We start from the raw sequence: 11,025 nt of genomic DNA, 5'->3' as shown, positions 1-11,025 counted from the left end.
GCTGAAGTCGACGAACTTAGATCTACTCAGTGTCTTCACTGCGGTGAGTCGACTGCTGACGCTCCCCCGTCGACTCCGCCTGTGCCTCTCGTTCTGGCGGAGTACCAGAGTCGACAGGAGAGCGCTCGGCGGTTGATTTATCGCGTCTAGACTAGATGCGATAAATCAACCCCAGCTGGATCGATCGCTGCCCGTCCGTCCAGCGGGTAATGTAGACAAGCCCAGAGTGTTCAGATGTATGTCTTTTGTTATTTTATAAATCTAAATATATAAACCAAATTAATTCCTGGTGAAATGTACTTAATTGGAATTAAATCAGAGATGTACCCCAATGATTTGCTTTGCTGTTCTTCATGAGGTAAGCTAGTGTCTACATGCTACTTTTCCATTGACAGTTACAGGATTATGATTGCGCCATTGTTTTGCTTTGGGATTCTTGGGCCCCTGGTCTACACTACAGAGTTAGGTCGACGTCGACTTAACTTTGGAAGCATCTACACTAAAACGTAGCTCTCACTGATGTAACTCACCCACTCCACCAACTTAATAACTCCACCTTCCTGAGAGGCGTAGCACTTAGGTCGATGTAGTTAGGTCAATGCAGTGTCAGTGTAGACACTGCATCGCTTACATCGACTGTTGCTGTCTTTCAGAAGCCAGCCCACAATGCCCCACACTGACAGTTAAATCAGTGCAAGCGCTCCTGGTGAGGAGACGCACACCACCCACACAAAGAGCATAGTGTGAACATGCAATAGTGATTTAATCACTGCGATGACTTACATCAATGTAGCTTTGGTCAACTTAATTTTGTAGTGTAGACTTGCCCTTGGATTTGGTCAGACACAAAGGCTTGGTCTACACTGTGGGGGGGATCGGTTTAAGTTATGCAACTTCAGCTACGCGAATAACTCCCTGTGTGAGTGTGTTTGTGTCTCCCCTGAGTGTGTGTGAGAATTTATCCCTGTGTGAGTTGTGGATCTCCGGAGTGGGAGGGGGGGTGTTTCTCCTGTGTGGGGGGTTTCTCCAGTGTGGGTGTATGTGGCGTGTGTGTACGTGGGGGGGAGACGTCTCTCCCCTGTGTAGATGGGGGGGTTGGGTATTGCCCCCCCGGCCTGGGCGGGCAGGCGCGAGAAGATCCTGGGGGGAGGCAGTGCCATGTGGGGACGGGGCAGACACTCCGACGGCAGGGCGAGGGGCGGCTCCTCACCCTGCTCTCGGCCGGGGCCGGGGCGGGCCGCACGTCACGGCACCTGGCAACAGCGGGCAGAACCCAGCGCGGAGCAGGGCGGCAGGCGGGCGCCGAGCTCTCGCGGGATGTGGCGCCCCCCCGCCGGGAGCTCGAGCTGCGGCTGCCGCGGCCGGTGCCAGAGCGGGTCTCGTCCAGGGGAGTCTGCGGCGGCGGCTGCCTCGGGGCCTCGCCGGCTTGTAGCAGCTGCTCCGCCCCCGCGGCCGGCCGGATGGAGCCGCCGTGCCCGGCCTGAGCGCGGCAGCGGGAGGAGCGGCTGGCGGCGGCGGCAGGACACGGAGCGGTTCCCCCGGCCCGGGCGGGCGGGCACAGCATGGGTAAGGGGGCGCCGCCGCGCACAGGGGCTGCCCGGGACCCGGAGCCGGGCACGGGCTAAGGCAGGAGAGTCCCCCAGGGGAGGCCGGACACCCCCCCCAAATCCAACCCCCGTCCCCTCCCGGGGCTGCTCGGTCACTCCCCAACCCAACCCCCGCTGCCCTGGGGGCGGCCGGCCGCCTCCTACGTCCCCAACCTCCCCCAGCCCCCCATCAGCTGGAGCGCCCTAGGCAGGGGGCTAGCCGGTCACCCCCGACGCCCCTCCCGCATGCCCTAGGCAGAGGGCCAGCTACCTCCAACGGCCCCAACCCCGCTCCCCCCGGGGGCTGCCCAGTGGGGGGGAGGCTGGCCAATTGCCCCTTCCCCCTTCCCCCATTCTCTCTCTTCTGGTCTACTCTCGGGGGACCATTCCCTCTTCCCCTCTCCCTGGTTACCCTTAGCTGGGACTGGGTATTTGTGCTTTCTCCTTACAGCAGGGGGTAGAGGCATTGGGTGTATGGCACGTCTACTCTTAACATGTTGCATCGGCACAGCCCCGCCGTAGGGCTTTAAATGAAGGCGCTCTAAGCCAGGTGCAGTCAATAGGTGGACCACGGGCCAAGTCTGGATGCTTTTGGACAGTGAAACCTTTTTATTTGCTTATTACTAGCCTCATTATTATTTTTTATTTTCTCTGGAGTCTGGACCTTGACTATACCTTGGCCAAGAAATGTGGAACTTGACCAAAAATAATTGATTACCCCTGAAAAGCCAACATAGTGCTATGTAGGGGGTGAGAGGTGGGGGTTAAGTCTGTAGTGTAGACAAGAGATTGTACTCCTCTCCTCCCCTCCCCATGGCGCACACAGCAATGTCGGGGAGTTCCCTGGTTCTTCCCCTCCTGTGTACTTAGACACTTGCAGCAGCAAGGTTCATGCATGCATTGTAAGCTCTTCGGGGCAGGGACTGCTGTATCTGTCTATGAAGCTCCATAAAGCAATGGGACGTGGTACCCAGATATTTGCGATGAGAGGGAACCATAAGCAAGGGGATGGAAATGATGTAATTAAATGCATGTTACTAAATGTGTTTGCAATGGAGGTGTGTGTGTGGTGGGGTTAAGAACTAAATCCTTCCCATTGAGAAGACCATGAAGGTTTGCCTATTTTGTTTTTTGTCTTTTGTGTTAAAATTTGAAGCTTGGTGGTAGGGGGAGAGTGTAAATATATGAGAGATGGTAACACCAGATGTTTTGGTGCTTCTGAGATCTATTCCCACTGGTGATTACTTTCCTTTAGAACAGTGGTTCTCAAACTTTTGTACTGGTGGGACCCCCTTATAAATTAAAAACACTTTTAAATATATTTAATACTATTATAAATGCTGGAGGCAAAGCGGGGTTTGGGGTGGAGGCTGACAGCTCGTGACCCCCCATCTAATAACCTCGTGACCCCTCGAGGGGTCCCGACCCCCAGTTTGAGAACCCCTGCTTTAGAAGATACCTTAGGAAAAGAGCATCTGACTGATGATTAGACTTGTAGCCCGGCAATTGTACTTTACTGCTGGATTGAGGAGCAAGCTGGGGATGATGATTGTTTTACCTCTTCTGCAGTCTGCTCATATTTGACAATATAAAGGTTAAATTTTAATTGGCTTTGAAGGTACTTACAGGGAATTGATATGCCTTCAATCTTAGCCATTCACCTGCTCAAAGTTATACTTGATTTGATATATTCAGTTATTGTTTTCAACCTCCTCCCAATCATGTTTTTGCATATTCTAACTTAAAAAGAAATCTTTTTGCATAAAAGAGCTTGAAGGGAAAGTTTGCTTTACAGACATGCTGAATTTTGCTGCTTCCAGGGAGAGCACCAGAAGTTGCTTCTTTTTAACATTATTGGATCTTTAGCTCTTAGCACCAATCTGGAGCCATTTTTACTTCATTTTTCTATGAGGAAGGGTGAGGACTCTGATGTACTAGAGAAATCCCATACTTTGGGTTAAATGGTGCAGTCATTCAGGAAGAACTACTAAAGTTGCAAATGTGTAATTTTCATGAGGAGGTGTGTTATTTGGTGTTGGGTAGAAAAAGTTGGTGGCTGTACTTGGAAGAGAACTTGGCCATTCATCTGACAGAAAGAGAGGCTGATTTATTACTACATAACAAATATTGACAGATAAAGCAGTAATTGGAGGAAGTAGGCTAAGCTTTGTAAGGACTAAATGCTGTTCAGATTAATTTTCAGAATCATTTGTTCAGTTTGGTTTTAACCGTATGTTCACTGATTTTTCTTGTGTGATGGTAACTTTTTGTGCAAATGTGAACAGCTGAAAGTGTTTACAGTATATGGTTGTTTCTTAATACTCTGGTTCAGATTTGTATTTGGAAGAATGGGTGGTGGTCAGTTTTCTAAACTTGATAGCATTCACATTGGGAAGTATATATTTGTGGTTGGTTTAAGTAGAGCATATGATAAAGATAACAGCTCTGTGAAGGGAACACTATAAAAGTGGCGATTCTGACTATGGTGATATAATGCTGAGCCCTAGTCTTTTTTTGTAGGCAACGTACACTCCTCTCATGCTAATCTTTCTCTTAAACTCCCTTCTACCAATACTTTTTTTGTCTTTCTGCTCACCAGTTAGTTATCTTTCCACACATTCCATTACCTGCTCTGTTTTGTTTAATGACAGGTTTCAGAGTAGCAGCCGTGTTAGTCTGTATCCGCAAGAAGAACAGGAGTACTTGTGGCACCTTAGAGACTAACAAATTTATTAGATGCATCCGAAGAAGTGGGTTGTAGCCCACGAAAGCTTATGCTCTAATAAATTTGTTAGTCTCTAGGGTGCCACAAGTACTCCTGTTTTGTTTAAGTTGCTAAACGGTACATCCTTTGGGGAAGAGACTCTTGCTTTGTATTTTATAAAGCAGGTTGTGCATTTATGGTGCTATGTGTAAATGCTTAATTTTTGACCAGAAGTGTTTGCACTCTTAAGTGGAAGCATATACTGGATTTTGGACAGATTGTTTCCCACAAAAGACCAAGGGCCTTAAAGGAAGGAAACACCCATACATTTAAGCTACACATTTTGCATTGAAATTAGACAGGTTTGATATGTTCACACTCACATTTGTTTTGTGTTCCTTATAACTATGAAAACAAATTATATTCCTTTAATTTATTTTGTAATTTCATACTGCAACTGTTTCTAATATCTCTAAAGTTATTCACTATTCAGCATGTTTTAAAAGCTGCTTCCTAAATTAAGTCCTGTTTTTCTAGTTTCAAGGCTGATGTATTCACTCTTGTGCATACTTCTCTGCTTTGTCATTTGTGTCACTTATTACTAATTCTTACCTGCTTCTGAGGTGATGCAGAAATCATGAGCATTGTTGGAGACTGAGTCAGTAGTATAAATGGGCCAGTTCTGTGATTTATTATGTAAGTAATTTGTTTTAAAATGCTACCAAAACTTTCTGAATTTATAAATGGTATAATTTCCATTTCGTATATGAAGATTTATATACAGTAAGTTTAAATCCTAGAAATATCAGTACTGGATAGGAAAAACAACATAAAGCCTTCAGAAGAAGTTTTAGTTCTGGTTTTCTGGCTAAATTCACTGATTATTTTCTTCATGTATTTGGGTACAGTTTTCTTTTTAGGAATCATTGCAGTCAACAACTGTTATATTTCACCCCAGAAGTAGCTTGTATCTTAGTTTGTATGTGTAAGTACAGTAGCTACTTTTGGGGTGGAACACAGCAACTGTTATAGCACAACAGTATTTCCGCATGCATGTGTTTATATGTAAATATAGTTAGATTGCTAGGAACAGCTATATAAATAAATGATTGTATTGTAGTAGTAGTTAGAAGTCCCAGTCATGATTAAGACCCTACTTTGCGAGGGGCTGTACAAAGGTATATGAAGACATGGTCCTTCCTCTAAAGAACTTTGAGCCAAAGAATACAAGTGACATATAAAGGGAGAGGGAGAAGATAACGTCTGTCTGTCTGTCAGAGAGATTTTATATATACCCACAACACAGATTTTCAAAAGTACTCGACATGTTGGCTTAACTGTCCACCATTGAAGTCAGTTAGTTTTACTATTGACTTCAATGGGAGCACAGTTAGGACGACACCATTGAGCACTTCTGAAAATTTCCCATCAAGTATTTTCATATAGCATATATGTAATGTTTACCCACCATAAAGCACTATGGTTGAAAGATGGTATGCTATATAAGTGTAAGAATATCTGACGAGCAATGTTTTGTGGTACTTTCCCCCTTGTTGTATACTCCTTGCCTTTTTGTTACTTCATTGTTTGATTTTTTTGTATAAACTGGTTCTACTTTGATTAAATGGTTCAGAAGACTTAGTACATCCTAAGTTCTGTAATATTTCTTTAGAACATCAGTTCTTTATTTTGGAACCTTTTTTAATGCTTTTGTTTGAAACAATACTGATGATTATTCTGATACATTATTGTTAAATATAATGCAATAATGGTAATATAGTTCTTTTCCTGTAACCTTGGACAATACTTGCAAAATTACTATTTGGATATTAATTGTTATACTTCAACGTGAAAAAAGGGCATGTTTCTATACTGACTGATGGCAATTAAGAATGATTTATTGCTTGGTGTGTAGGTTCATAAGCAGGGCTTTGGAGCTGTTGTCCGGCTCCGCTCCAGCTAAAAACCTGCAGCTCCGGGCTCCGTTCCAAAGCCCTGTATTTTCATAAGATCAAACACCTTAAATCTTTATGGTTAACTCCCCCTTGGCCTTTGTCACTTTTATAGCACACACAAAAATATAGGCATGCTATTGATCTCCGTGGATTTCTAAATTTTGTTACTAACACTTTTCCCCCCCCCAAGGTCAAGCTTCATACATCAGATTCAGAGTAAAATCTTATCAGCTGTTCTCTGTGAAATGGACCAAGCTAGATCATTTTACTTTAATTATAATCAGCTTTGATTTTTCTAAAATTATTAGTGAGAATTCAATCAAAGCATTACTGCAAAGTTATTACTTCTTGCTTATCTATTAATCAACTGAATGCAGCCAGTTCTTTGAGGAAATTTTTTTTATTGAGGTATTCTTTGCTCAGTATACACTGAGTTTTAGTTTTGTTTAGTTTGCAATAAACCCTCAGAACAAATGGAAAAAGTAGTGGCCCATCTACGCTATGGCTCCCAATTATACCAATATTGGAGTGATATACAGTAAAACCTGCCCAGAAAGACCAGTCATGGGAGTTAGCAAAAGTGGTCACTTGTGAGAGGTGGTCTGTCTTCAAAGGTTTGCTGCCTTCAGAGCTGGGCGCCCTTCCAGCAGCCGCCTCTCTCTGGCTGCCCAGTTCTGAAGGCAGAGCAGAGAGCTGCTGGCTGGGTGCCCAGCTCTGAAGGCAATGCCGCCGCCTGCAGCAAGACAGAAGTAAGGAAGATTGGTTTCTCCTACAGGTTTGTTTTTATGGATGGGAGTAAGAAAATGTGGTCACAGGTGACAGGTGGTTGCTCTTCACAGTTAAATTATATGGAAAAACGTTTCGTGGCCTCTGCAACTAGTCGTTCTTGGCAGGTGGTGTCTTTTCAGAGGTGGTCACTAAGGCAGGTTTTACTATACTTGTGTTGGAAATGATGAGCAAAATTTTTCTGTTGTAGACAAGACTCTAGAATGGATAGGTATATTGAAAAGGGTCTTTTGGAGAATGGGATTTGGGGTCTCAATGGAGACTCTATTATGATACTGTTGGGGAGCTAAGTCATTGTGAGGGTGGGAGGGGTGGATGAAAGACCATTTGGGTTTGGGCCAAAGGTGGAGGAGGGTAGATGAAGGGTAGAAGGTAGGTGGTTGGGGATCTGACTTGGCAGTACTGTGAGGTGGAGGAAGTGAAGCCATGAAGCTCAGAGGAAAGAGTGTCTATATTTTCTTCATTTGTGCTTTTTAAAAAAAAAAAATCTTCCTCCATAGTAAGGTCCTGTAAGTTGGGGTTAGACTCCTGTCAGCCTGTCCTGCAGAGAACAGAAAAATGGAATAGAACAGGAGTATGAGATTGTGTACCTAAGGTATGTTCTTTTAAGCTATTTGTATTTAAGATAGGAAGTGTCTGATGGGACATAACTGTCAGCGATTTTGCATGCTTAAATAATGCTTAATGCTGCTCTAATGGTGTAAGAGACATAGAGACAGATCTGTGATCTTTGTAAGGTATGAGATTACACAAAGGCAAATCCGTGAAGCAATTATGCACACTTTAATTATTTGGTAGTATAGTTCAATGTGAAAGCACTATCTAAAGAATTACACCCTATTATGGTGGTAACAGTTGAAATAATTCCAGGAATGAATAGTTAGAAAAACACTTAAACAACTCCACTTAGTCAAGCTGCTAAAGTGACACTTATCAACTTGATAATCACCCATTTATCTGGAAATTTTATCTGCTGTAGATACAAGTAACACCTAAGATTATTTTTCTCAATTTTTTCAGTCTCTGAATTTGATAGTGCTTTGTTTGTAATTAGTTTCTCCCTTTTAAGCAGAGCTGTTCATCAAATGGGAACTGTTTTATGATTTTTCTTTTAAAAATAGTTTTTTGACATTTTGACAAAAAACAAACTGAAAACAAAAACAAATGTGGGGTTTCAGTTTTTCCCTCTTTCAGTTTTTGCTAGTGAAAACCAAAACACTGGTTTTGGAAAAAAAGCCTCCTTTTTGTCAAAAGTTTTGAATTAAAATTTTGACCAGCCCTACTTGTAAATATCAACAGGGAAACAGGCAAACCCTTAAATACTTAAAATGGATTTTTCTAAATAAAATTCCGGAAATGCTATTTAAAGATTGTTCTATCACAAAATAGAATGTTTCAAGAATAGTAGTTACAAAGAATTAAAATTGTCTCCTCACATAAGTTAGTACCTCACTATAGAGGTTACTCATGTAGCTATTCTGGCAGATGAAATGTAGGGAGGAGGTTTTGGTGAGGAGTTGAATATTCTGGGAGGGTCCACACTAGGAAAATGGCATGTGGTGTTTTCATGTGTGTTAAGAGGTGGAGGTAAACAGTAACAAACTTCCTTATTCACACTAACTTTTTACTTGGGGTTTAGAACGTTAGCTAACCCATGGTAATTTTGTACTTTTTCCTTCTGAAAACGAGACTTAAACCTATGCTTTTCATCTTACTTCATCTTTCCCCATTTCTAAAAACAAAACAAAACTCAAGCTTCTGACAGGTTTTTGTTTGTGATGTAGTTGTTTTGATGCTATTATGTAAATTTCCCCCTAAACCCTTCTGCTTTCTAGAAAACTATCACTTGCTATGTTAAATAAAAGTCTTGACATTGACTTTAATTCTCCTCCCATAATAGTTTGTGAGTAGCTAGAATGTTTATTTTCCCTACCTCAGTATCAACACACATTTTTGGTTTAGATTGCATATGGTCACTCTAGTTGCACAGAATTGACTTTCTCTAAATAAATGCACTCTTTATGAAGTGCTATGTTTTCAGGAAGTTTGAAGGCAGAAAAATAAACAGACATCAAAGGTAGTCAAAAGGATTTTGAAGATTTTTGGTCAGTATGGTTTTTGAATTGTCTGAATGATTTCACTTTCCTGTACTTTGAGTCTCTGAGCTTTCTCGGTGCTGAGACAAAGAGAAGCCCAAAATACTTTCAGATTTGTTCAGAGGAGACCAAAAGACTTCATTTTGTGGTTAACTGAAGTATATTAGAGATAAAGCACTATAATACATATGGGGTCATGTAGGGTATTAAACATTTATTGAATAAAATGAACTCATTACGTGAACCACAAAGACTTTGGGCTAGGGTTACTTTAATGAACACTTATTTGAAATTTTGACCAAACTTCAGGTTTTGAAGGAGTAAGCTTTTACAAAGCCATAAATGGGTAGACATGTGTGAGGCTTTCTGCTGGAATTCAAGGTGGAAAAAGTCTCTAAAATTTAAAACAATCAGTCTCCGTGCAACCTAGGTGTGATAGTTTGTTCAAGCGCAGGTCACCTGAGTGTGAAACTGACTAGCTTAGTGCCATTGTCTGTGCTATTTAAAAGATGAAGTGAACAAATAGCATAAATAATGAAAAACAGATTAGATGAGTAATGAACATTTTGAATATTTGTGGTGGTGTTTGTAACCTGGGGAAGCAGCTTGGATCTTGAGTTTGAATCCTGATCTTTCAACCAGATCTCCTCTACTGGACACCAGGAGAGGAACATGCGGGACTGCCCACATGGATTCAGTTGCAGGATTGGGACCTTACTTTGTAAAAATGGGTCCCATATTGACCCTAAATTGTATACTTAATTTGTAAATAAGTTTCTATTGTGTTTCTTAAGCTTATTTTATTTGCTACGTCTAAGTATTTGTTTTTAAATGACTATTTTTAACTTGATGGTGTCCCCTTAACAGTGACAAAGTATTGTGACCATGGCAGTATTTCTTGCTGGAAATAAAGTGTCTTTTATTTCCATAGGCATGTTGAGTGCTGTTAGTAAATAAATGGTTTTTAATATTTAAGATACACTGAATAGTTTCCTTCTCTCCCTCTCCTGACAACAATTTCTCATCTGCCACGGACAGACTTTTGTGGCTTGATCTTAATGGTACTTAGTGAGACAAATATTGCAACCCCATTGTCTCTGGGCAAATATTGTATTAGGTTTATGTATCACTGTGGGCCAGAGGTTGTATGCAACAAATGGGGGCGGGGTTTACCACCAGTCGCCCCGGAATCAAAAATAGTGGGGGATGATTAAGGTGAGTCACTTAAGTTGTAAATGCCTCCAGAGGCATCACCCCCTGGGGAAATGTGCATATACTGGTTCAAGCTGGGTTTTCCATAGACCAACAGACAAAGAAAAGGCTTTTGATATAACAAGCTGGGTTTATACTGACTCAGGGCTGGGCCTTTTCTGATCCAGCAAACAAACATGACCTTCTGTCCAAGAGCAGGGCTCCATAAGGCTGATGTGTAACCTCTGGTATGTTTTTAATATGCATATAGGAACTCTTGTTGTTGTATATGCTTTGCTTTTGTCCTAAGAATAAATGTGCTTCCTTAGTAATAGCTGTGTGGTAATTTGTAAGTACTGGCAATACACTGTTTATAGCCCTTGGAGAGAAAGCAATGCACAGGCCCTGGCTGTTAGGCAGTGTGTCTTGGTGGGGATTTTGAAGTGTAAGGGTCCCTGCCCAGAGAAAGGTGACTCCTGGAAATCTGAGACCTGACTGGGTACTCCTGGAGAGGACCATGTAGGGGGGGATACAGGTGCAGTTACCCTGTAACTGTGACACTTTTTTTATTTTTAGCAAGGCAATCATTTAACTAATTTTCCTGGAAATTTGGTTGAGAAAGAGTCCAAGTCTCCAGTATGTCTCTTCTAGGAAAGGAAACTCCAAAATGATCCAATTGCCTGTTTTTTAATTTACAATTTTTTTTT

General features: G+C 42.1%; 1 protein-coding gene across 2 annotated transcripts in view; it reads left to right on the top strand.

Annotated features, from left to right (window-relative positions):
- Positions 1-1,341: 1,341 nt before the first annotated feature.
- CD2AP (CD2 associated protein) overlaps positions 1,342-11,025 on the top strand; it is a 131,184-nt gene continuing 121,500 nt past the window's right edge. For both annotated transcript variants that reach the window (XM_024219150.2, XM_024219151.2), the window contains exon 1: positions 1,342-1,566. In XM_024219150.2, the coding sequence (XP_024074918.2) occupies positions 1,563-1,566 (4 nt within the window). In that variant the 5' untranslated portion in view covers positions 1,342-1,562. The remainder of the gene's footprint in view (positions 1,567-11,025) is intronic.

Source organism: Terrapene carolina, unplaced genomic scaffold (genome assembly GCF_002925995.2).
Source record: "Terrapene carolina triunguis isolate 2854851 unplaced genomic scaffold, T_m_triunguis-2.0 Scaffold42, whole genome shotgun sequence".
In the NCBI taxonomy this organism is placed as follows: Eukaryota; Metazoa; Chordata; order Testudines; family Emydidae; genus Terrapene; species Terrapene triunguis.
Note: the sequence above shows the minus strand (reverse complement) of the source record. Positions and strands in the feature narration are given on the sequence as shown.